The sequence below is a fragment of the Equus przewalskii genome, chromosome 6 (assembly GCF_037783145.1).
Source record: "Equus przewalskii isolate Varuska chromosome 6, EquPr2, whole genome shotgun sequence".
NCBI lineage: Eukaryota > Metazoa > Chordata > Mammalia > Perissodactyla > Equidae > Equus > Equus przewalskii.
This window is the reverse complement of record NC_091836.1, coordinates 49,400,689-49,426,954: the sequence shown is the minus strand read 5'-3', so window position 1 is coordinate 49,426,954 and position 26,266 is coordinate 49,400,689. Positions and strand designations below refer to the sequence as shown.

General features: G+C 55.1%; 1 protein-coding gene across 13 annotated transcripts in view; it reads left to right on the top strand.

Annotated features, from left to right (window-relative positions):
* SMARCA4 (SWI/SNF related BAF chromatin remodeling complex subunit ATPase 4) overlaps positions 1–26,266 on the top strand; it is an 85,124-nt gene that overhangs the window by 34,811 nt on the left and 24,047 nt on the right. For all 13 annotated transcript variants that reach the window (XM_070625484.1, XM_070625495.1, XM_070625491.1 and 10 more), the window contains 12 exons: positions 6,413–6,534; positions 7,808–7,958; positions 9,617–9,780; positions 12,984–13,050; positions 14,000–14,110; positions 15,646–15,888; positions 17,782–17,895; positions 18,537–18,644; positions 19,700–19,786; positions 20,548–20,594; positions 22,109–22,275; positions 24,795–24,958. In XM_070625484.1, the coding sequence (XP_070481585.1) occupies positions 6,413–6,534; positions 7,808–7,958; positions 9,617–9,780; positions 12,984–13,050; positions 14,000–14,110; positions 15,646–15,888; positions 17,782–17,895; positions 18,537–18,644; positions 19,700–19,786; positions 20,548–20,594; positions 22,109–22,275; positions 24,795–24,958 (1,545 nt within the window). The remainder of the gene's footprint in view (positions 1–6,412; positions 6,535–7,807; positions 7,959–9,616; positions 9,781–12,983; positions 13,051–13,999; positions 14,111–15,645; positions 15,889–17,781; positions 17,896–18,536; positions 18,645–19,699; positions 19,787–20,547; positions 20,595–22,108; positions 22,276–24,794; positions 24,959–26,266) is intronic.

Sequence of the window (26,266 nt, the reverse complement as noted above, 5' to 3'; positions counted from 1 at the left end):
CATCAGCATTTGGTATTCTCTGTCTTTTTGATGATAGCCATCCTGGTGGGTGCATCCTGGTATCTCATTGTGGGTTTTTTTGGTTTTTTTTTTTTAAAGATTTTATTTTTCCTTTTTCTCCCAAAGCCCCCCGGTACATAGTTGTGTATCTTTAGTTGTGGGTCCTTCTAGTTTTGGCATGTGGGATGCCTCCTCAGCATGGCCCAATGAGTGGTGCCACGTCTGTGCCTAGGACTCGAACTGGCGAAACCCTGGGCTGTCGCAGCAGAGTGTGTGAACTTAACCACTCAGCCACAGGGCCGGCCCCATCATTGTGGCTTTAACTTGCATTTTCCAAGTAGATAATGATGTTGAGCATCTTTTCATGTGCTTATGGTGAAAGTTTATTCAACCCGTTTGCCCATTTTTAATTGGGTTGTTTGTCATCTCATTATTGAGTTGTAAGAATTCTTTATAATATTCTTAGTACATGTCCCTGATCAGATACAAAATTTGCAATATCTTCTCTCAGGCTGCTTGCCTTTTTTCCCTCAGCAACGTCTTTTGAAATGCAAAAGGTTTTGATAATCTCCAGTTTATCAATTTTTTTCTTTTGTGAATTGTGCTTTCTGTGTTATATCTAAGAACTCTTTGCCTAACTCAGAGTCACGAAAATTTGTCTCCTATGTTTTCTTCTAGAAGTTTCATAGTTTAAACTCTTACACTTAGGGTCATAATTGGTTGATATCTCTGTATGGTCTTGACGTGCAGGTCTGAGTTTAGTTTTTTGCACATGGATATCCACTTTACCTAGCACCAATTGAGGAAAAAATTCTTTTTTGAATAGTCTTGGCACTTTTGTGGGAAATCAGTTGACTGTGAGCGTAAGGGATTGTTTCTCACTCAGTTCTGTTCTAGTGGTCTGTACGTCTATCTTGGTTACTGTAGCTTATGACCAGTTTTGAAATCAGGAAGCGTTGGTCCTCCACCTTCGTTGCTCTTATTGGCTGTCCTGGATCCTTTCCGTTCCTGTGTAAATAGGATCAGCACATCAGTTACTACAAAAAGCTTGTTGGGATTATTGCATTGAGTCTATAGATCAATTTGGGGAGAATTGCATCTTAATAATATTTAGTCTTCCAACCCGTGAATGTGGAATGTCTCTCTATTTATTTTGATCATCTTTAATTTCTCTTAGCAGTGTTTTGTAGTTTTCAGTATATAGTTTTGCACTTCTTTTGTTAAATTTATTCTTAAATAGTTTATTCTTTTTGATACTACTATGAATATAATTGTTTCCTTAATTTGATCTTTGGATATTTTGTTGCCATTACACGGAAATACAGGTTTTGTTATATTGATTTTTTAAAATATTGATACTGTCTCTTGTGAACTTTTTATACTCATACTGTTAGTTCTGATAGGTTTTGGGGTTCTTCTTTTTGATAGATTCCTTTGGATTTTCGCATACAGGATCATGTCATCTGTATATAAACACAGTTTTACTACTTGCTTTCCTGTCTCTGTGCCTTTAATTTCTTTTTCTTGCCGTTATTGCACTGGCTAGACCCTCTGGTATGATGTTGAGTAGGAGTGTCAGGAGCAGACATCCCTGCCTTTCTGATCTTAGATCCGTATTCGTGAGGGATTCTGGGCTGTAGTTTTCTCTTCTTGTAATGTCTTTGTCTGGCTTTGATATTAGGTTAACATTGGCCTCATAGAATGGATTAAGAAAAGTTCCCTCCTCCTGTTTTCTGGAAGAATTTGTGAAGGATTAGTATTAATCTTAAAATATTTGATAGAGTTCAACAGTGAAGGCATCTGGGCCTGGCCTTTTCATTGTGAGAAGATTTTTAATGACTAATTCCATTAGCTGTTACAGGCTTTGTTCAGATTTTTAAATTTCTTGAGCCAGTTTTAGTAATTTGTGTCTTTCTAGGAATTTGTCTGCTTCTTCTTAGTTATTTGTTGGCATAAAGTTTTTTATAGTAATTCCTTATTGTATTTCTGTGGGGTTGGTGGTGATACCTTTTTCATTGTTCATGTTGGTAGTTTAGTGATTTGTCTTTCATTTATTACAGGTCAGTCTAAGCTTAGGTTATTGATTGCAGACCTTTTCTTTTCTGCCGTTGTAGGCGTTTGAAGCTGTAAGTTTCCTGCTGAGCACTGCTTAAGCTGCGACCCATACATTTTGATATGTTGTTTTTGTTTTCATTCAGTTGAAAATATTTTTTAATTTCCCTTATGATTTTTTTGACCCTTGGGTCATTTAGAAGTGTTTTGTTAAATTTTAAGTGTTTGAGAATTTCCCAGATTTTTCTCTGCTTTTGATTTCTGACTTAATTCTCTTGTGGTATAAGATGTTTTGTGTGATTTTTTTTTTTTTTCTCCCTGAAGCCCCAGCACATAATTGTATATCCTAGTTGTGGGTCCTTCTAGTTGTGGCATGTGGGACGCCACATCGATATGGCCTGATGAGCAGTGCCATGTCTGCACCCAGGATCCAGACCGGCGAAACCCTGGGCTGCTGAAGCAGAGTGTGCGAACTTAACCACTTGGCCACGGGGCCGGCCCCTGTATGATTTTAATAATTTTACATTTATTGAGACTCACATTATGGCTTAGCATCCTCGAGAATGTTTCATGTTCATGTTTAAAGAGCTCTGCAGCCTTGGGTGGAGCATTCTGTGGACAGTGGTTGGGTTGAGTTGGTGGATGGGGTTGTTCAGGTCACGTGTGTGTGTCCTTGCTGATTTTGTCAGTTGAGAATGAAGTAGGAAAATCCTAATGAGTTTTGTTGAATTGTCTGTCAATTTTTACTTTACGTGTTTTGATGCTCTGTTAGTAGGTAGATTTCATTGTTATATCTTCCTGGTGTATTTTATATTTTATCATTTTTAAATATCTGTCTTTGTCACTAGTAATGTTTCTTCTTTTAAAGTCTGTTTTGTCTGATAAGGAAAACTTATTTTCAGAGTCTTTTATGTTGATCCATGTATTTACCGTCTCCTGCTCTTTATTCCAGCTTTCGAATGATTACCATTTGCGTGGTGTATATTTTTCCATTCTTTGGCTTTAAACCTATCTGTTCATTTGAATGTGAAACAGCAGAAACTAGATCTTGCTTTTTTATCTAGTATGACAGGGTCTGCCTTTTAAGTTTCAGATGTTTCACATTTAATATAATTATTGATGTGATTTGGTTTACATTTGCCGTTTTGCTCTTTTTTTTTAAATGCTTTTTTTTTTTAGGATTTTACTTTTCCTTTTTCTCCCAAAGCCCCCCAGTACATAGTTGTGTATTTTTAGTTGTGGGTCCTTCTAGTTGTGGCATGTGGGACGCCACCTCACTGTGGCCTGACAAGTGGTGCCATGTCCGCTCCCAGGATCCGAACCGGCGAAACCCTGGGCCGCCGAAGCAGAGCCCGCGAACTCAACCACTCGGCCACGGGCCGGCCCCCGCTCTTTCTTTCCTTTGTCTTTTTTGTCCCTCTCTTTCTCCTTTACTGCCTTTTGCATTAGATATTTTTTGTTGTACCATTCTATTTTTTCTGTAGGTTTTTATTTTTACTATACTTTTTTAGTGTTTTTTTTTTTTGGTATTTGCTCTGGGGATTACAATATATATTTTAATTTATTGCTAACTCCATTCTGGTAAAATATAGACACCTTACTGCAATGTAGTTTCATTTGCTCTCTTTCCTCTGTGCTGTTGTTGTCACGTTACATCTATGTATGTTATAAACCCAACAGTACAGTCTTTTAATTAATCCTTTATATAATGTAATGACTTCCAAAGAAGTTAGTAGAGAAGAAAGAAGGAAAACTTATTTTTAGAGTCTTTTATATTGATCCATGTATTTACCGTCTCCTGCTCTTTATTTTCCCTCCTGGATTTGAGTTACCATCTGCTCTCCTTTCCTTTCAACTTGAACGACTTGCTTTCAGCATTTATGATAATGTGTCTGCTGGCAGCAAATTCTCTTTGTTTGGCTGAAATGTACTTCTTTAGCCTTCACGTTGGAAGATAGTTTAGTTGGGCACGGAATGCTGCGTTGGCAGCCTTGTTCCTTTTGGGCACGTCGTTTGCTGCCTCTGGCCTCTTGTTTCGCGAGGATGGAGCCACTGCTTGTGTTGCTGTGCCTCTGCTTGAGGACTCGCTTTCCGCTTTCTTGCTTTCAAGCGTTTCGATTCGTCTTTGGCTTTTCGCAGTTGGCTGTGAACTTTCTCTTTGTGTTTCTCCTCGGTGCTTGTTCAGTTTCTTGACTGTTTCATGTTTTCCATCGAGCGTGGGGAGTTTATCTTTTCAGTCTTGTGTTGAGATTCTGCGTGTTGATGGATCGTGCTGACAGATGGTTTCCTTGGGTTCTTTGGACGTATTTGTGGTGACAGTTGCTTTGAAGGTTCTATGCTGAGTCCAGCATCTGGGAACAGAGACGGGTTCAACTGCTTGTTACCTGAGTACCGGTCACGCTTTCTTCCGCTTCTGCTTGTCTCGTCATGTTTGGTGGCAGGCTATTTTCGCCACTCTGGATTCTGACTCCCGCAGGGGTTTTGTTGGTGGTGTGTGTTGAGTAACCTGCCTGGGCTAACTCCATGCAGTTGTCTGCCCGTGGGGTGTGCTGCCTTTGACTTCTCTGCTCCATTTATTTTTTTGTTTTATTGTCGTTTTTGCTTTTAGTCCTGGCTCTCAAGGAGTGGGCCCTGTTTCTTCGTAACTTAGTAGTCACCCAGAGAGCGGGCAGAGATTGTGCTCAGACACCCAGAGCCAGCGAGGCTTCTGTTTCCTGCTGATGGATTGCTGGGTCCAGGGGCGCAGATTGCAAGTTTCGCCATTTTCAAGTCCGCCCTGGCTTTTTCTTTCTGCCTGGCACTTTCTCATTCCCTCTGCACACGTGCACAGCTACAGCCAATGGTGTGCTTTCCCAGCCACGGCTGAGGTCCTCACCTCCACCAGCAGTCCTGCTGACATGGGCATCGCCCACTGCTACGAAGTAACTGAGTCCCTGTCTGACTCAGCTGCCTGTCCTCATGGCCTGCCCACCCTGGCAGAACCTTCATGACGGAGCTGGGAGGAGGAGAGATGGAAGCCCCCCAAGGAGGAACACTGCCAGCTCCCACTCTTCATAGCTGAGGTTCAGAGGTCTTTCTAGCATTAATGCTTCTCAGCTCTTAGAGCTGTGAAATGTTACTTTTGCCAATTTTGTCCAGCTTTTTTTTTTTTATGAGGAAGATTAGCCCTGAGCTAACTACTGCCAATCCTCCTCTTTTTACTGAGGAAGGCTGGCCCTGAGCTAACATCATGCCCATCTTCCTCTTCTTTATATGTGGAACGCCTACCACAGCATGGCTTTTGCCAAGCGGTGTCATGTCCGCACCCAGGATCCGAACCAGTGAACCCCGGGCCACCGAGAAGTGGAACGTGTGAACTTTACCGCTGTGCCACTGGGCTGGCCCTTGTCCAGTTTTAAAGTTGCCTTTTGAGGAGAGAATTGGCTGACCTCCCCACTTGGATTTAGCCAGAAGTCCCACCTCTGTTTTAATCCCAGACGTCGTAATATCAGTTAGGATAAGCCTGTACCAGTTATATGTTATTTTGCCCAAAATGTTTGTGCTATTATCACTTGTTCACTATTCCAAATGACCTATAAAATGATATTACATCCTCCAAGAGAAATCCCACTGGATTTTTATTAGAATTATTTAGCAGATTAATTACAGATACTTTTGTTTTTAGTTTTATGGCAGTTCCGTTATACATAAAGAAAATAATCCGCTGGCATCTTGTATGATTTGTGCTGGAATACAAGGATGGTTTGATATTGATTGGGAAATGCATTCATGAGTATTTTATCAATATGTCATGTGAAATCTCTGTATCATCTGCTTGGTCAATGCAGAAAACTCCTTTTAATGAAACACAGCACTCATACTTAATTTACAGGTTTATAGAAAACCTCTTAGTAACCAGGATGCCTGTTATCACCAGTATTATTCGACATATTTTAGCCATTTTAGCCATGTTAGTAAAAAAGTAAATGGGGAGCAATGGGTATTGAAAATTGGCTCTAAAATGTTTAATACTCAGAGAAATCCATGAGAATCAAGTGAAAAACTGCTTCAGTAGGTTGGGTGAATATTGAATAAACGTGTAGTAATTGCGTAATGGGTGCAGGAGGATGAGGAATCTACCGGGAGCAACAAAGTACAAAATACCCTTAAAAGGAAGCATCTGGAATCTGGGCTAGGGAAACTGATAGTAGCATCCTGAGCAATTAAAAAAAGATGCGAAGAGTCACAGCACATTCGGGGACGGGAAGAAGATGTGAGGGTTGTCGAAGCATCACTTGCTCCCAGAAGTTTGTCCCCCCACCGGGAGTCCTCTGCCTGTCCCTGTGGGAGACATGAGGTGACAGGTCTTGTCTCTTGGTAGGAGGAGGAGGAGGAGCAGCCGCAGCCGGCCCAGCCTCCCACGCTGCCCGTGGAGGAGAAGAAGAAGATTCCAGATCCAGACAGCGACGACGTCTCTGAGGTGGACGCCCGGCACATCATTGAGTAAGCCACCCCTCCACTCCCTCCTGCACCGCCAGCTCCCTGCAGTGGCACCGGCGGGATCCTCAGAACCCCAGGCTCTCTCTGGACGCAATCTGCACCATCCAGCCGGCAGCCAATGTGAGACCACAAACAGCCCAAATAGCTGTGCTTCAAACGGCATGGATTTTTAGGGAGTTAGTAATATTCCCTCCATTCACATGGTTCGTCTTGGGCTTCAGAGGTAGTGGGGGCACCACAAAAGGCTGCCTGTCTCAGTTCCCCAGGCGCCCCACCCTCGCGCCTCCCAGGAGGAAGCTCTTTCCATCATCATAGTCTTCCAGAAACATCCTGTGCATCAGTAAGCATCACGTGAATCTGTTTGTCTTTCACTTGCACAGTTGTCCCAGCACACTGCTCTGCCCCCTGCTTTTTTCACCAGATGCTCTCTCAGGGGCCATCCTGTGTCACTGTGTCAGGAGAGCGTTGTCACTCTTGCACGTTTGGCAGTGTGGCATTGCCTGTCACACCCCTGTCTGTGTGGCCTGTGCCTGGTGGCGGGCACCGGGTAGCTTATTTCTTACCTCGTGCTCTGTAAGCACAGTTATAGTTAACAGGCTGATCTCGTCGTTGCTCGTGTACGGATAGTGGGTGCCCCTGAACAGAGGATGGAGGGTGTGCTGTAAGCTGTGGGCGTGAAGGCGCCCAGTGGAACAGCCACGGGCCTTTGTCCATCAGAAGAGATGCGCAGGAGAAACCCCACTGAGCTGGGAAAACGCAGAGCCCGCCGTGAAAGATTTGTAGGAAGACGTAAAACCAGAAAGCACAGCACGGCATAAAGCAGTGTGACATGAGTGGGATCATGTGTCTGTCACGTCAGTAAACGTAAACGGTTTACAGCCCTTTTTTTTTAAAATTCCTCTTTGGATCACAAACCAGCCAAAGCAGAACTGGTTCTGGGTTTGTGTGAGGCCGTCAGTGCATTTTCCCCTTGGACTCATGAACTCTCAGTAGAGAGAACCGGCCCCGTGACTAGCCTCTGGCCGCAAGTAACACTCTTCCTGTGATGTGACAGTGACGTGGTTCCTGCTCTGGGAAGGTGGAGCAGGGACCCGCGGTGCCTGGGAGGCCAGCCTCAGATCAGTATTTGCTGTCTTGCCTGTGCTCAGGCTGTCCCCTTACTGCTCGGGTCACAGGCCATCGAGCACAAAGGGCCACTCTGAGGAGCCTTGTGTCAGAAGCACACTGTTAGAAATAGGAATGTGTGTCCTCACACGGCGGTCCTCTTTGCTTCCAGGAATGCCAAGCAGGATGTTGATGATGAGTACGGTGTGTCCCAGGCCCTCGCTCGCGGCCTACAGTCCTATTACGCAGTGGCCCATGCTGTCACTGAGAGAGTGGACAAGCAGTCGGCGCTCATGGTCAACGGCGTTCTGAAGCAGTACCAGGTGAGGCTGGAGGGGCCACATCCACGTCACGGTCTCGAGAGAGGGGCTCCCGGGCGGTGGGTGGCTGTGGAAGTCAGGCAGACCCGAGTTCTCATTCCATTCTGTCTTTGGGCAAGTCGCTCTTCCCTCGGAACCTCAGTTTCCCCATCTGTAAGGCAGAGACACTGTCAGGTTAGTCACCAGGAGGAAATGAAACTGCAAGAGATCAGTGTCTGCTGGGTGCCAGGTAGAGCAGGAGCGCTTTCTAAGCTGTTAGCCTCTGAATCCCCACCTACTCTGAAGTGGGCGCCACCGTCCTCTGCATTTTATGTGGGGGAAACTAAGGAACAGAGAGGTGCAGCGATGCCTCAGAATCACACAGCTTGGGACTGGCCATGCCAGGACGGGCCCCAGGTGTGGGCCCGTGTGCTCATTCCTGTTCCCTGAGCTCTGTGCAGTGTGATGCAGCAAAGGGTGAGAGGTTAGATGTCAGGAGCTAGCAGCCCTGGACTCAGCCATTTCTTCTGGGAAGTGGGGCAGCGACCGCTCCAGCAGGTCCTTCTTGAGGCTGAAGTGACGATGGCTTTAAAGCTCTTCGTCAGGGCCTGGCCTAGAACAGCCAGGAAGTGGAGCTGCTCGTGGTAGAAATTTCTTTTCCTCTGGCCCCACTGCCGCCAAGCTCCTTCATCAGCTCCCAGGAGCCAGTTGGGATATGTCCAGCCAGAGACCATGGCTCCCTGGTTCCCCTGTGCTTGTGACTCCTGTGCCATGACTTCCCTTGAAAGAACTCTCAGAACCTCCACGTGGATACCAGGTTCCAAAGAGGTGAATCCAGCGACCAGTGGAAATTTCGGGAGGCCAGTGTAAGCAAAGGAATCAGAACTTGGCCAGAACTTACTTCCTTAATCTGTTACGAAAATTCCCGAGTTTTCCCTCATGATGTCATATCAGTTTGAAAACAGTCTTCTAATTGCCTGTATTTCTGAAAGCTCCTCGGCTCTGGCAGGCTCTCCATGAATCTTGAAATGGTGTTTGGAGGCAGTCGTGAAGCCTAATGCTTTCCCACATCCACTGTCCCGTGGTGCAGGCAGGTTTGTCCCTGAGTGCAGCATGGCTTGGTGTCAGGCAGATGGACATTCTAACATTTAGAAACTTAGCTGTCTAAATGTGCACTGGAGGGGCCGGCCTGGTGGCATACTGGTTAAGTTGCACGCTCTGCTTCGGCAGCCCGGGGTTTGCAGGTTCAGATCCTAGGCGAGAACCTACACACTGCTCTTCAAGGCATGCTGTGGTGGTGTCCCACATACAGGATGGAGGAAGATGGGCACAGATGTTAGCACAGCAAAAATCTTCCTCAGGCAAAGAGAGGAGGATTGGCAACAGATGTTAGCTCAGGCCAGTCTTCCTCACCAAAAAAAAAATGTGCACCCAAAAAAGAAATTGTATATACATGTATTATTAGCACAGCAGCCCTGCGATTTCATAGGAATGGTAGCTGAGGAGGGGCCTCAGGCAGACAAGGAGTGGGCCGAGTCAGAGCCAAATACCAAATGAAGATGGCCGCGCACGGTTGGTGACTAGGGCAGAACTTGGGTCTGGTTTTGCGAGTCTCTGCAGCCCGGGGGTGCTCTGGAGTCGCCCCGGGCCTCAGTCCCAGCCGCTTGCCTCTGTCCACACAGATCAAAGGCCTGGAGTGGCTCGTGTCGCTGTACAACAACAACCTGAACGGCATCCTGGCCGACGAGATGGGCCTGGGGAAGACCATCCAGACCATCGCCCTCATCACGTACCTCATGGAGCACAAGCGCATCAACGGGCCCTTCCTCATCATAGTGCCTCTCTCGTGAGTCGCCCTCCCCCGGGCCCGGGCTCCCTCGCACCCCAGCCTTCGCTCTGACGCCTGTGTATAGTCTGTCGTGCTGCCCTAACCAAGCACCAGGCCTGAGTGGCTTCCGTGACAGGTGGCATTTTCCCGGAGGCCGCAGTCCTAGGACAAGGTGGCAGCGGGGCTGGTTTCTCCTGAGGCCTCCCGCCTCGCCCTGCACGTGGCCGCCTTCCCCCATCTTCACCTCGGCTTCCCTCTGTGCATGGCTCTGTCCGATTTGCTGTCCTTATGAGGAGCCCAGATGTGTTGGCTTAGGGCCCACCCTAGTGACGTCACTTGAACTTGATTACCTCTTTACTGCCCGTCTCCAAACACATCCTGAGGTCCTGGGGGTGAGGGCTTCCTCGTGTGAACTTGCGGGAGACATGGGTCAGCCGAGAGCAGCCTGCCTCTGCTTTCAGGGGGCAGGGTGGGAGAAGGGCGGGCAACAGCATGCCCATCCGTCACCCCCATTGGGACAGCTCTCGCAGGATGTCCTCGGGGTCCTCTGCAAGCCCCACAGCCAGCCTGTTCCACACAAGGTTGTTGCAGGGGCCGGATAACCTCCCAGTAGAAGAATGCAGTGAAGCCGCTGTGAGCGAACGCCGTTTCCGCTTCCCACTTTGCCTCTCACTCAGCACCTCTGGGCGCCACTGGCCTCTTCTTCCCAGTGGGCCCCACTTCAGGGGCCAGGATTCGTCGGGCCGCTCTGGGCATCCCTCCTCCCGGCTCAGGATGGGCCACAAAATGGGTCACGTGCCCCAGGTTGTTCTGGAAGCCCCAGGGCTGGCTCTCACTGACCTAGCCCAGGTCTCAAGTTAGGCACCAAACCCGTCCAGGGCCTGGGGGCTGGTCTGTTCCTGTGGGGCCAGGCCTGTGTGTGCACTGGGCCTGACCGAGGGGAACCCCCTTATGTTGGACCCGTGCTCAGCGGGGACACGTCAGCCTCAGATCAGCCGTGGAGGGGAGACCGGGAAGCCGGGCGCTTGTGCCCTGCCTCCCGGGAAAAGGCCCTCCCAGCACTTACTTGGAGAAGCGCCTTTCTTCCTCCTGCCTTCCCTTCCCCATGATAATGTAAAGTGGATTGCCTGGGTAGGATTGGGTCTTCACAGAGAGCTGTGTCCACCCTGTCACAGCAGGTCCCACGCCCGGTGACAGGTGGCCTAGCCTCCTCGCCCACTGCACTTGTCTGTGTGGTGTCCCCCAGCCTTCCCACGGCCCAAGTCCCCTCTCTCCGTCTCACCCCCTGAATGGCTCTCCATCGTGTCGTTATGCAGCCGGGGGTTTTTTAACTTTTCATTTTGAAATGATTTCAGACTTATAAATAAGTCAAAACCAGCGTAAAGAATTCCTTTGTAGCTTTCCCCCGGCTTCCCAAATCTTTCCTAGGCCCGGGACAGTTCTCAACGCCGTGAAAGTAACAGTGACTTCACGCTGTTCACGAGCCTGGAGACTTGATTCGGGTCTTGTCCCTTTCCCCGCTCATGGCCCTTTCTGGCCCCGGATTCCACGTTACCTCTTGTTGTCACATCCCTGTGCCACGGCTCTGACAGCTCCCCGGTCCTTCTTCACCCTTTGTGATCTTGCCACTTGAGTTCTACTCAGGCCATTGGTAGGCTGTTCCTCAGATTGTGTTTGTGTGACATGCTGCTTCTGCCATGCTGGTAAGAATCCCGAGCAGGGGTGCCGTGCCCTCTTGGGGCCTCGCCTCAGGAGGCACGAGGCGCTGGGAGGCCCCAGCACAGGGGAGAGTAACTTTGCGCTCTTGCTTATGTGGTGCCTGCTGGTTTCCCCACGTAAACCTGAGTGTTCCTTCGCAGTTCGTCAGTGTCTTGTGGGAAGGCAATTAGGAACTGTCAGTATCCCATTTCTCATCATCCTGTCTCCAGCACTTGCCACATCCGTCAGATGAATCTTGCCTGAAAGGATCACTGTGGCAAGTCCCAGATAGCTTCCCTCTGCTGCCCCAACCGTCCCCCATTGCTCCCTACGATAGAAGCCAGCCCTCAGTGGCTGAACCAGGGCCATCTTGCTGATCCTCAGTAAGGGGAAGCCCAAAGCCAGGCTACTTGAGGCAGGCCCAGTGGCTTCAGGGTGCCGAGCCCCAGGCTTCTGCAGTTTTCTGCTCATTTTTAGCATGTAACTCCTGCCCTCAGGCTTCTTAGCCTCATGGTTGCAAGATGGCTGCAATGCATCCGTCATCTCATCTGGGTTCCCAGCGAGATGGGCAGCCAGGGGCAGCAGGAGTATCTGGCAGCTGAGTCTCCACCTTCCCCACCCCCCTTCCAGAGCTTCCCTGTGCAACTCATGCTTCCATCTCATTGGCTCCCACTGTGGCCACCTGGCTGGCCCTGGCTGCTGGGGAGCCTGGGAGCTCTGGTGCAAGGTGGACACAGCACCGGACTCAGTAGTGTCTCGGAGGGAGGAGCTGGCTGAGCCACGAGCAGTGTCTCCCGCTAGGCTGAGTCCTCTGTTTACAAACCCCCCAGTCCAGGCTTCCTGAGCGAGTTCCCTCCCCCACCGGAAACTCCACGTCCCACCCCTTTGGAGCCCACCCCTTTCTGAGCTGGGCTTTCTCCTCACCGTCACCCTCTCCTGAGGCTGTCACATAGTCCCGGTGACTGTCCCCCGTCACCTGCCCTCTGCCCACCCCACCTCCAGCACTGCCTGTCTCTCCGTGCTCTTCCTGGCCTTGCTCAGCCCATGGGGCGGGCGCCCTCCTGGGCAGGGCCTGCAGTGCTGCCATTCCATTTTGAGGTGGCACAGAGAACCTGTGGTGTCTCCTGCATCCCCAGGGCTCCACAGCATTGTCCCCAGCCTGGCTCGGACCCTGACGCGAGGCACTGAGTGTGTGCCTTCTCCCTGGCAGCAGGTGCACAGCCTATGACGTATTCTCACAGGCCTGTCACCCCGCGTGGTGACAGGACTGGTCTACGGGGCCCAGCTCCGTCCCAGGCGACCCAGCCTCCTCCCCCAACGATGGCTGTCCCTGAACCCACTGCCTCCTCTGCGCGTCCCTGTTCACCCACTGGGGCACCTTCCCTCCTTGCTCAGGCGGCCAGTTACTCTGCCAGCTCTGAGGGTCACAGCCACATCGGCCTTCCTCCCCGTGGACCAAGGTGTGGACACTGAGCTCTTGACCACAGAGCTGGAACCTGACCATCCCTTCCTTGTCCCCACAGGACGCTGTCAAACTGGGCATACGAGTTTGACAAGTGGGCACCCTCTGTGGTGAAGGTGTCCTACAAGGTAGGTCCTGGCATGGGAGAGGGACGTGGCTTGGGGGGCGGGAGAGGGCGTGGCTGGGCACAGAGGGCGTGGCTGGCGTCCATGACATGAGCATGTGTGTGTGCACGTGGATTGTGCTGGGGATGCGGCCTCCAGATCGCTCATTTGATTTCCTGTTGGGACTGATGCTTGCTTCTTGAGAGAGTCATGGACTCAGTTTGTGGGATATGGGGACATTCGTGCATTCACTAGAAGATGCTGTTCTCATCTGACCTTTGGTGAACAGCTGTTCACATGTAGGCACTTGCTGAGTGTCCCCTATGGGCCGCTTTGTGACAGGGGACGTGGACCCTGTGCACGGCTGCTCTGAGGGCCGTGCCTAGATCAGGTCACCCTGTGAAATGGGGCTAATTGTGCCTGTTATCCTGGTGGGGAAACTGAGGCCTCACCCAGCCACAAGGTGGCAGAGCTGGGCGGTGGCCCTGGCCGTGGGCTGGGGGTCCAGGCTCTCAGCCCATGGCGAGGAGCAGGGGGTCCCAGCATGGGGAGCAGCGTGTGTGGGGAGAACTTGGTGCCACCTTCGAGGAGCCGAAAGTCGTTCTGGCAGGAGCTCGGGCTCCCAGGAAGATCAGTCTGCCTGGAACACGAGCCTGGAGGAGGCTCACAGCCCGGGGCCTGGAGCTGGGGAGGGCCAGGGTAGGGCGAGTTGGGGAGCGGCTGGAGCTGCCGTCGGGGAGCGCTCCCTGTGGCCTGCGTTCGTGTGGGGGCCTGAGATGGGGCCCAGGAACAGGAGGGGAGCTGACAGCCAGCAGGGTGGGGCGGACGTGGCACAGGCAGCAGCCCAGAGCGCCCAGTGGCCCACACGCCTTTCCCCACTCGCTGCGGTTAGCAGTCGGCACGTCAGGGTTGGGGGACAGCCCAGCACCCAGCCACTGGCCTGGAAGCTGAGCCGGGCGTGTCTTCCCTACAGGGCTCTCCGGCAGCCAGACGCGCTTTCGTCCCGCAGCTGCGCAGCGGCAAGTTCAACGTGCTGCTCACGACCTACGAGTACATCATCAAAGACAAGCATATCCTTGCCAAGGTGAGTGTCCCCGTGTGCATGGCTGCCCGGCCAGTGCTGTCAGGGAGCCCACGGGCCCGCCCAAGCCAGCACTGTCCTGTGAGCATCATGCCTCCCGTCTTCTCAAAGCCCCTTGTGAGTCATTTCTCAGTGATTCATGCCTGTGTGGCAGAGACGGCCGCTCGGGGCATGTGAATGACCCGGCCCAGGCTTGACCCGAGTGTGCCTCTCTGACAGTTCCCGGGCCGGTTCCAGAGATGGGGCTGTCTTGTGCCGCAAGGGGACCAGCTCCTCTCCGGGCTTCACTCAAAGAGCCTTGTCACCATGGTGCCTGCTGGCCCGTCTGCGCTGCCTGCAGTGTTCCATCCCGCCTCGTCTCTGCCCCTCCCCAGGCCCCAGCCCTCCCTCCCTGGCGGGTGTGTCCCGCCACAGCCCATGTAGTAAGAGCAGTTCAGCACTGGGGGCCGGGCCCTCCGAGGCCCCATGCGCTGTTGCCCGGGGCTGCCGGGTCAGCACGTTCTGGGGGTCTGCGCAGGCCTGGGAGCCTCTCACGGACACACTTGTGCAGGCAGCTCTAGTGAGGCCATCAGTGAATTGCTGAGCATGTGCTGGGACCCGTGTGTAAAGCAGGCATGGTCCCTTTCCCACCAAAAGCTCGTGTCCTGGTGTGGGGAGGGGCGCGGTCTGTGATGTGGGATAGAGGAGATGTGTACACGTTTCCACGCCTCTCAGGGCTTGTCATGATGCTTTTGGGTGCTGGACATGCATCCCCGAGCTGATGGATGGGAAAACCGAGACCAGGGAGCTGGCGTCCCATGTGCAGGCTCTCCCGCTCTGGGCTCACCCTTCTGACTTGGTCCAAAGCCGGGCCCATCCCGCGCCCAAGGATGGGGCTCCCACAATCCCGTGCTTCTCTGACCATGGCTTTAATGAACATCAGCGCCCTGCGATGGGGCTTCCTCATGGGAGTGGCTGCTGGGCCCCTGCTCCGGGCAGCTCTGCCCTTTCCGTCCGGGGCACCGACGGGCACCGCATCACTTAGGCCTCGCCGCGTCCCTGGGAGGGGGGAGAGGAAGCGCAGGGTGTCTCTGGGGCTCGTCACCCCAATTCAGTGCGGCTTTAACTCTGGGGCTCCCGCCTGCGCACTCACATGCACCGTGTCCAGCTGACACGTAGCCGACGACAGGCCCTGGGCCGCAGCCCCAGGCCGTCTCTGGTCAGCGAGAGGTGTGTTATCTGGCGTGTTTTTCTGTGCAGTATACTAGTACATATAATTTTGGGGGGAAACCAAAGTGCTTTCTGCACCGCACCGTGAACGCCTGACAGCAGCTTCCGGACGCGTCTCCCTGTCTGTGTGTCTGTCCTCATCCTGTGCTATATAGAGGCCACGTGATGTGACTGTCCCTCAGTCAGCCAGTCCCTTGTCAGGGGACGTGGTCACACCCATGTTTTCCATCTCCATGTGCTCTGCCGCCTGCTGCCCTCCCCCCATGGCTGTGTGCGTCCCGCTCGGCGGGGGCCGGCCGCCACCCCTGACCCTGCTCTCGGGCCCGCAGATCCGCTGGAAGTACATGATCGTGGATGAGGGCCACCGCATGAAGAACCACCACTGCAAGCTGACGCAGGTCCTCAACACGCACTACGTGGCCCCGCGCCGCCTGCTGCTGACGGGCACGCCGCTGCAGAACAAGCTGCCCGAGCTCTGGGCGCTCCTCAACTTCCTGCTGCCCACCATCTTCAAGAGCTGCAGCACCTTCGAGCAGTGGTTCAACGCGCCCTTCGCCATGACCGGGGAGAAGGTGGGAGCACGGGGCCGCGTGGGAAGCCGGGGGCGTGGGCTGCCTGCGGAGGAGCCGGGCCTGATGGGCGGCCTGGGTCAGCTGGCATCTCTCGCGGGTGTGCGCTGAGTGCCCACCCCAGTGGGCCAGGCCGGGGCTGGAGGCCATGTCTTCATGGAGCGGGGCTGCCTGGCGCCCGAGGCTGCAGGAGCCACGAGGGCCCCAGAGAAGGGCGGAGATGATGAGTGGGTCCCAGGGGATACTCAGGACTCCCTTGCTCCAGCCCCCAGGCACAGGGAGGCCACCTCCGGGAATGTGACCCCGAGGCAGCTGTGGGGCCAGCAAGGAGCAAGGGTGTGAAGATGCAGCTGGCAGTCCTTTCTGGGGGTTCAGATTCCACTCTCACTGCTGCAGGAGGCTCGGAAGTTTCCAGTCAAGAGAACAACATGGCCAGATTCTGTATATTTGGGGTTTGTTTGTTTGTTAAAATTTTTTAATTATTATTTTTTTTGGCAAGGAAGATTCTCCCTGACCTAACCTTTGTTGCCAGTCTTCCTCTTTTTTCTTTTTGCTTGAGGAAGATTAGCCCTGAGCTAACACTTGTTGCCAATCTTCCTTGTATTTTCTACTTGAGGAAGATTAGCCCTGACCTAATGTCTGCACCAGTCTTCCTCTGCTTTATATGGGGGCTCCTACAGTGTGACTGACAAGTGGTGTAGGTCCACACCCAGAATCCAAATCTGCAAACCCAGGTTGTCGAAGTGGAGCACATGAACTTAACCACTACGCCATGGGGCTGACCCAGTTTCTTCTATTTTTTGTATGTGAGGTGCCTCCACAGCATGGCCTGATGAGGGGTGTAGGTCTGTGCTGGGCATCCAAACTGGCGAACCCAGGCTGCCAAAGCAGAGCACACAGAACTCCAACCCTCAGCCACAGGGCCAGCCCCTGTATATTTTGTTTTCAAAGAGTGCTGTGGTCAGTGTCCCTTGATGTCTGTGTGACGGTGGGTGGCACTGTCAGCAGGCCAGCTGCGTTTTTTGTTGAAAGAGGTTAAGTGGCCTGAGCCCGCCTGGGGCTGCTGATCCATGGGCCCCAGCCAGCGAGTTCCAATTACGAGGTTTTCCTTAGACAGATGCAGGACAGCTGCGGCCACCACACTATGTGACAGGGGGGCCTCTGCCAGCATCCTCCATGAGCCACCCCCTCCTTGGCATGGGTTGAGGCCGAAGCCCTCCTGAAGGGACTGAGGCCTTTCTGAGAGTTTCTTAAGAAAGGAGTCCCACTTTTAGCCTCCCAGGACCGCCATCCTGAGAGCTGGGAGCAAGTGCTGTAGTTTCATTATTTTCAAGTTGAGTGAAAGCTTTGCCAAGAAATTATCAGGGGCCCATGGAAGAAAAATTCAGATGTCCTGTTATTTTTCACTTAGAAACAAATTTTGTTTTAATTTACCTTTTTATCAGAGTAGCAGGCAAGCTGGGAGCACGGTCTTTTTTTCTCTCCATTCCACCAAGGCTGAAATGAGAGAGGTCATGGGGCTCCCAGTGACAGAGTCCTCCATGAGAACCATCTAGTTTATCCCAAATGTCTCATACCCAGGGCCCCCCGTGCTGTCCAGCTGTCGTTGGGACCTTGGCGCGTTTCCAGACACACAAGTCTGTGTTACTTTGGGGGAAGCGACACAGCGTCCTGCTGTGTTGTGTAAGGCCTATGAAACATGGCGTCCTGGGACCTTCAGCTCCACGTCCCAGGAATTCCCTGGAAGGTCCCAGATCCTTGCAGGTCTGGAAGGAACAGGGTGCCCTGCCAGGGCCCGCAGAGCAGAAGGCAGTCTAGAAAGGAACCTCCCCCCCGTGACGTGCCCGCCTCCCAGCCCTGGAGGTGACGCTCGGTTTGTGTGTCTCGGGCCGCCAGGTGGACCTGAACGAGGAGGAAACCATCCTCATCATCCGGCGCCTCCACAAAGTGCTGCGGCCCTTCCTGCTCCGGCGGCTCAAGAAGGAAGTCGAGGCTCAGCTGCCCGAAAAGGTAAGGGGGCAGTTATGAGCGGAAGGAGCCACGATGCTGCGTGCGCGGGGCTTCCCCAGGATGGTCCAGCGGGTGGCTCTCTGCTGGCCCAGGGCCCATGGTGTCTTGGCCCTGGCCTCGGCATTCTGGGGTGATACAGCTTGGGGACGGCCACCCACCCACCAGGTCTCTAAAGCGGAAGTCGGGCGTGTAGGCTGGAGCACAGAATCCCACCTGCTCTCATCGTGGGCCCGATGCCGTGGCTCGCTTGGGCTGCGCCCCACCGCAGGCTGACTCTGGGTTCTTGCTCAGCGACTCAGCCACCCAGCAGCCCCCAGGGCCCCGTCCCCTGCCCGCTGACTGGGCTGAGGCCGCTGGCCACAGTTGCCCTTGCAGCTGTCCTTGCCCTTGTCTCCTGGCCTTCTGTGGAGAGGCCCCGGGAGGGGCCCGACTGCCCCTCGGGCCCAGGTGCCCTCCATGCTCTCTGCCCTGGTGTAGCCACCACAGCCCTGCCGTGGGGGCTCTTGACTGTCGCTCCCTGTGCCCCCTCAGCGCCCAGCCCGGGTCCCAGGGTGCCTGAGAGGCTCGCAGATCAGAGCCCGTGGGGGGTGGGGTTCGGCTCAGGGCCCCCAGCCGCGCTGACCGGTGCTATGTCCCCTCAGGTGGAGTACGTCATCAAGTGTGACATGTCGGCACTGCAGCGTGTGCTCTACCGGCACATGCAGGCCAAGGGCGTGCTGCTGACCGATGGCTCCGAGAAGGACAAGAAGGTCGGTCTAGGCCCTCCCCCCAGGCCATCCGAGGAGGGCGGGTTGGGGGCAGCCGGGTGTGCGGTCGTGAGCACGCTGTCACCATCGGGCCATCTGCCTGCTTGGGGTCCTGGTTGCAGTCGAGGCCCGATCTGGTCGTGACCCCGAGGGCACTGGATAGCCGTGGCGTCGGTCACAGCTGGTGTGAACAGGCTCGGCCTTGCTGTGGGGGCAGAGGCTCCTGGCCCGTTTCCAGGGCCACTTAGTCCCCCAGACCTTCCCAGTCAGCCACTGGCTGGTGTCCTCTGTGCTCATGAAATGCTGGCTTCTCAGTGTGTGTCACTGGGCAGCGTGGAGCCCAGCGCCGACCCCGGCAGTGTTAGAATGTTCTAGTGAGCCCACCTGCCCAGCCAGGAAAGAGCTGCTTCCACAGCCGCGGCCCCCGACCCCCTTCACCTTGTTATCAAGTGAAGTTCGGGGTGCTTACCATGGAGAGGGGTGGGGCAGGGGGGCTGATCTGAGGTCCCAGGCCCCCCTGGCCCAGCTCCCCTCGCCAGGACTGAAACTGTCCCCTCAGGTCCCTCAGGCCTGCGCCCCGAGCCCCAAGCTTGGCCCTGCCTCCCCATTTCCTCTCGATGTTTCGTTCGGGCCCTTTCTCTCCTGAGCTGTTGCCGCAGCTTGATGCCTGGTTTACTTCTGGCCCTTGGTCCCCACCCGTGCCTGTGTCCTCCCTTCCCCTGTCACCAGCCAGCCTCCTAAGTCATCATGGTGCAGCGGCCGCGGTCCCCTAGGTTCCCATTGCCCAGGACGACGCTGGCCTCACCAGGCAGTCGTGGGTCAGCCTCAGCTCTTTGCCAGTCCCGACGGGCCCTCCCCACCCTGCCCCCTCCAGGGTGCAAGGCCGTCTCTGCTCCCCCAGGGCTTGATTCGGGCCTTGCAGCCCCCGCAGGAGCCTGCCCCTCCTCCTGATTTCTCTGCCTCCAACCACACCCCCCAGAAGCTTCTGCCGCCTGCGCCTGCCCCCACCCGCCCCTGGGACAAGAGCCCATTGGGAGCCTCTCTTCTGTCCTCCCCAGGGCAAGGGCGGCACCAAGACCCTGATGAACACCATCATGCAGCTGAGGAAGATCTGCAACCACCCCTACATGTTCCAGCACATCGAGGTGAGGCTGGGGGCCCTCGGGGCAGCCGTTCCTGCCCAGCCTGCAGACAGCGCCTCGCCGCGCCCTGGTGGCCTCCACACGGCACCTTTCGTATTTGAGTAGCTGGTGTCTGCACATCTGTCTCTTAGTACTGATTTTCTGTTTGCAAGTACTTAACCATACAGAATGCAAACAGCATAGGGCAATAGGGGACAGAAGTGGAAGCCCACCTCAGATAACCACGGAAGCATCCAGACTGTTTCTGGGGTCGTTTTCCCACCGGGCGGGGTCTTGCTGCCTCTTCGCTGCACGAGCTCTCCCTGCCCGGGGATGTGGGGGCCGTCCTGGATCAGTGTGTCGAAAGCAGCCTCGATTTTCCATAAAGCCCCTGGGTCAGGACCTTTTCGGGCCACACTGCCCTTTGGGGATCTGGATTCTTGCTTCTGAGAGGCATGTGTGTCCGTATTGTTCTGGCATGGCCGTTTGGGGTTGTTGCAAGTCCCCCGATGCCCCTGGGATCCCAGTTCAGGCTCCAAGGACGGGCTCTGGTGCACGCCGTCCTCGTGCTCGTTTTGGTGGTTCAGAGCGTTGTTCTGTGACTCCTTTCCTTCGCTGGAGGAGCACGAGGGAGGGCGTGGCCGAGAAACAGAAAAGCTGCGTTCAGCACCTGTGTGGCCTCGGAGCCACAGTGGGCAATGGCTGAGCACTGGCGAGAGGGCTCAGGGGCGCAAGGCAAGTGGCCAGTGCTGCCCCGAGCTGACTCATCTCTCCTTCTGTTCCAGGAGTCCTTTTCCGAGCACTTGGGGTTTACCGGCGGCATCGTCCAAGGGTGAGAAGTTTTCCGGCTGGGTGGGGGGGCAGATGGCCCACGTTCTAGTGGTTCTCACTTGTTTTTGGATGGTTTTAGTTACATTTGTGTGATTTCTTTTATTTTTTGGTGAGGAAGATTGGCCCTGAGCTAACATCTGTGCCAATCTTCCTCTGTTTGTATGTGGGACGCCACCACAGCATGGCTCGATGAGCAGTGGGTAGGTCTGTGCCTGGGATCTGAACCCTCAAATCCTGGGCTGCCAAAGCATGCTGGGAGCACGCGAATTTAACTGCTCTGCCACTGCCCGGCCCCCATTTGTGCGATTTCAAAGGAACTATATTGCTGGCAGAAAAATTAGAAAATATGAACAACCCAGAGGAGAATAAAAACCTTCTACCTTTTAGAGTTGACCGCCATTAACCCCGAGAGGCAGACCTGGCTCCCAGCCCCCACTCTGCCACCTCCGGGCTCTGTGACCCTTGACTGCTTTCTTGACTACTCTGAGCCTCAGCCCTGTCTGCTAACAGAGGGACACTCTGTGTGGCCTGCTGCCCACCTGGCCCTAAGCAAGTTTTCCCAGAGTTGCTTACGCAGTGCAGCACAGGCTGTGCTGAGGCCCTGGGCTGAGCGTGCATGCTGCCTCTCACTGTCACCACCTCAGGCGGCCTTGCTAAGAGCACTGTGGCTGTGCCACCGTCATTTCTCTGGGACGTTAAAGCATTCTCCAGAGCAGAGGCACCGTGTGAAGGAACTGAAAGGTCTTTTGCTGTGGTGTTTTTTCTTTTTGGGGGCGGGAGGCGGGAAGACTGGCCCTGAGCTAACATCCATGCCCATCTTCCTCTATTTGTGGAACGCTGCCACGACATGGCTCGACAAGTGGTGCGTAGGTCTGCACCCGTGATCTGAACTGGTGAACCCTGGGCTACCAAAGTGGAGTGTGCAAACTTAACCACTATGCCACCGGGCCAGCCCCTTTTGCTGTCTTTTTCATACCAAATTGCATAATAGGACCCCACAGACCTGGATTCGAGTTCTGGCCCTGGCATGTCAGCAGCCATGTCCCACTGTCGTCCAGCCTCAGTTTCTACATCTTTCAACTGGGGTGGCTGACCGGAGTGAATGAGAGAAGCCGCGGTGGCCCTCGGCCCTGCGTGCAGTGCATGATGGGCTCTCTCCAGGGGCAGCCTTTGCTCCTGGGAGTTCTGTAATAGGAGGGGACAAGGGGGCAGCCCCCGTCCACGCCGCTTGGCCTGGAGTCATGGAAATCGCGTGTCCTCTCACTCTTAAGTGTCCGAGTGGGACGATGATTAGGGGGCCACACATCTCAAGGGGGTGCCTGTTTATTCCACTTGGGTTGAAACGGCTTTGCTGGAACTGTGGGGTGTAGGTCCGCCCAGGAAGCCCCTTCAGGGCCCCTGGAGCCTGAGGACAGCCACCCGGCCAGCTCAGGGCAGCCTGAGGTGGGGGGGGCTTCGTCCTTGACACAGTCCCGTGGGTGACACTGGGTGCTTTCCCCCACCCTCCCCTGCCAGGCTGGACCTGTACCGAGCCTCGGGGAAGTTTGAGCTGCTCGACAGAATTCTCCCGAAACTCCGTGCCACCAGCCACAAAGTGCTGCTCTTCTGTCAGATGACCTCCCTCATGACGATCATGGAAGATTACTTCGCGTATCGCGGCTTTAAATACCTCAGGCTCGATGGTGAGTGTGCCGGAGAGAGGGCCGTTTGAGGGGCTGCGTTACCCACTGCTACCCAAGCTTCTGGCCCGTGAGCCCTCCGTCACGAGGCAGGACAAGGCTCAGAGCCTCCAGGGCTGGTGCAGGAGTGAGCAGGGCAGCAGGCTCAGTGACAGGCTTGCAGGACTGGGAGGGAGGGCCCTGGGAGTGTGTAGGCTGGATCAGGGCCCACAGCCTGGGAGAGTGACCGAGCTGAATCTGACACAGGTCTCCTCAACACGTGGCTTGTGGTCTTTCCAGTGGGACCAATGGTTAAGGAGTATCCGACAGCCCTGTTTTGATCAGAAATGACAGGAACCCATATCCTGTGGGCATAAAGCAAAACACAGTGATCCTCAGGTTTCAGACACAGCTGGATCCAGGTGTCCAGATGTTGTTGGAGGGGCTTTTCTCCAGCTCTTGGCTCCACTGTCCTCCATTTTGGCTTCATTGTCAGGCATCCTCTCCAGGCTTCTTTTCCCCCGCTCAGTGTCCCCAACAGAGAGGCAACCCACCTTTGCCACCAGAGCTCGGGGGGGGCTAGCTCCCGTTAGGCTGCTGTGAGCCACGTGCCTATCTCTCCACTGCCGGGGGTGCTGTGGAGCTGTCAGTGGTCAGGCTTATCAGTGCCGGGACCGTGAGCACTGGGAGTAACAGGAAAGAGGGCGGGAAGCAGCTGCTGTGGGGGTGACGGTTCCCCTGGGGACAGCACCGGCTGCTACCCTGTGCTTTCCCAGAAAGTCCTGTGTTTCTGCCTTCCCCAGTGCGTGAGAGCTCTGGGGAGGAGGGGCTGAGTGAGACGCTGGCAGCAGGCAGCACACGTGGTCCCACACGTGTCACCGGGCCAGGAAGGCCTGGAGGGTGTCCCCTCCCTCCCTCTCAGACAGCTGGGGAGAACGGTGAGCGTGGGAGCCGCTGAGGTAGACACGGGTCAACAGCTTCCTTTCCCCCTGATTTCTCAGCCTTCTCTAGGCTCGCAGCCAGGTGTGGCTCTATGGCCAGGTGCCCCGAGCCCCTGGGCCCCATTCTGTGTCTCGCTGGCTGTCCTGGGGAGCTGCGGTTTCCTGGCCCTTGGGCCTGTGGCTGCTGGGCTGACTCTCTCTGGGTGCTGCCCTCCCAACCCCGGCCAGCCCCCACCCTCCTGGCTGCCTTGTGCCCATTCTGGGGTTCCGTCCGGGGCGCGCCATCCAAACACAGGCCTGCTCGGGGGTCCTCCTGCGCCCCCGCCTCCTTCAGGTACTTCCTGCAGCTTGGGTGCTGAGAACCACAGCCCTGCCAAGGCCGGCATGGCCGGGCCTCTCCGGCTGCCTCGCCCGTCCTTCGGGGCTCGGCCCTTAGGAGTGCCAGTCCCTGTCCGTGTCACCGCCCAGCCCCCAGAGGAGAGGCCTCAAGGGGAGAACGTTCCCTTCTCCCCCAGCGCCTGTCCGCTGGCCGTCTTTCCGCTTCTCTTTATGACGAGGGTTTTCTCCTTAAGGAGGGGGGCTCTGGTGGCCACCGGTGCGTCCCTGGTGCCTCTGACGGTCGCTGCCATGTGGGTAGAAGGTGCGGTAGAGAGCGACGGAGGGTGGGGGCTCCGTGACAGTGTAGTAGACCAAGTGGCAGAGGGGTAAGAGTGAGGGCGCAGCCCGGGCGTCTCGGGAGGCGGGCCCCTCCACCTGGCCTCGCCCTGCCCCTCTAGGTCTCGGCCCCTCCTCAGGGCTGGGGCAGCTGCGGGCGCATCTGGAGCCTGGGGTCCGGTGGGCATCAGACCTCTGCACGGTGCATCAGGTGTGTAGGCGAGTGGCGTTTCATCACCAAAAATGATGCCCGATTCTGCCAGAGGTCCCTTTGCTCTGAACTGATGGCAGCCCGAGAAACTTAGTTGTCCCTGTGATGCTCACGATGCTGAGGACTGTGTCCTAGGCTGTCACATGTGAGTCCCCACGACTCAATGCAGGGGAGCTGGTCCTGCCCAGAGGGACACGAGTCCAGATCCCAGACACCAGGGTGTCTGCCTAGGGCAGTTTTCTCAGTGAACCCAGAGGGCCCGTCACGGGAGGCTCGAGGGCAGGCGCTCGGCCGCTGGCTGGGTTCTTGTTCCATGTATTTGCGGGGTGTGGGGACCGATGTCTCCCGGGGAGCAGCCGGGCAGGGGTGGTGACAGCACCACTGATGGGCCGGCCCTGTTGGCTGGGCGTCGGCTGGGCTCAGGCGCTGTGCTCCAGTGCCCGCCTTGCTTAGTCCCACTGTGGCCCTGTTGTACATGGGGACATGCAGCTGGCCAGTTGGGGCTCAGTGTCATCTCCTGGTAGGGGGAGTGGCCGTCAGTTGTGTCACTGTTGTTAATCCAAGTTGCTCACTCATGGAAGCTCATGGCTGCGTGTTGAGCGAGTGTGGCCGTGGCTCAGGTGGCCCCTGTGGGACCCATGTGAGCACTGTCCTTGCTCTCCGAAGCTGTCTGCTTGCCACCCCAACCCCCCAGCCCGTCCTGGTCGCCCTGCTGAACCTGTCCCCCGCACTGGCAGGCACCACGAAGGCGGAGGACCGGGGCATGCTGCTGAAGACCTTCAATGAGCCGGGCTCCGAGTACTTCATCTTCCTGCTCAGCACGCGCGCCGGCGGGCTCGGCCTCAACCTCCAGTCGGCCGACACTGTGATCATCTTCGACAGCGACTGGAACCCCCACCAGGTAGGAGCGGGCCGGGGTCTGTAGCCTCGGGCCATGCCACGTTGTCATGCCCGCGGCTCCCTGGAGCCTGTGGTGGCAGCACCCCCAGCCCCCGAGCCTCGGAGAGAAGCCCAGAGAGGGTTCCCTTCCTCTGGCTCTCAAAACGAAATAATTTTTGTTTTGATTATGAAAAAAATACATTCCGTTGTTATGTGAAAAAAAAAAGGCCTGGATAGCGTAAAAGCGTAAAGAAAGCGGACAAGACCCGGTCCTATTGGTTGAGGGCGTGGTCGCTGCTTGCGTGACCGGGTCCTTGTGGGCTGTGTTCTGTGCCAGCTCGCTCCCACGGGCGCTTCTGAAACAACATTCAGAGCATACTTCGTGCACTGATTCTCTTGTTTTTTATCCATATGCCCTCCACGGGGCTCCGTGCCAGGAGGCACAGAATACGGTGTTTTATAGATACAGCAGTTTTTAAGTACGTTTTTAACCGTCCGTGCATTCTATCATAAAAGTAATACATTCTTGTTCTTTAAGAAATGCGAATACTAACAGTTCGGAGTAGCGCGAGCTGGAGTCCCTTTTCCCTCCCACCAGTCCTGCTCTGCTCTGAGCTACCCCACCTCTGCCTGTGTGCACACGCGTGTCCTGCCTTTGCCACGACGATGGCATGTTCTGGCACGCGTCGTTTCCCTTTAGCAGCCGAAGTGTTTCGCCTCTCCGTGTGAGCACACTGGGCCCCACCAGCCATTTCGGCAGCTGCCAGCTGTCCTGGCACGTTATGGCCCCCAGACTTCTTCCGTAGCCCCCTTGGTGGGCGTCTGGGTTTCTGTTTCTTGGGATGACCACTAGCCCCTCGGAGAGCTCCCAGCCACGTCACCCCTGAGCGGTGGGATGCTCAGCCCACAGCGTGCGCCCTTCATACTCTGGTTGCTTCTACTGAAGTGACCTCCAGCGGGCTGCCTGAGGTTTCTCTGCCATCCACAGGGTGCGAGCGTGCCCTTCCACGTGGCCTGGCAGCTCTGATGAGCAGCATGTAAACTATAGCCCATCTGATGCATGCCCCGGGTGGTTGCTAGTGTCCCTTCCTCCCGTCAACATGGGGAGTGGGTCCCGTCTGGACCATGTGATGGCCAGTTTCCTGAGCGGTGGTCAGGCATGCCTCCCCCATTAGAAGGCAGACCTCAGGCGGAGGCCCCCAGGACCCCTGGCCTCCACCACACTAGGAGGCTTCAGGCCACTAAGCTCACTTCAGGGCCGGGGCACCTTATCAGGCGCTGGCCCCCCCACGAAGTCCCCTGGCCAAGCCTGGGCCCAGCCTGGACACAA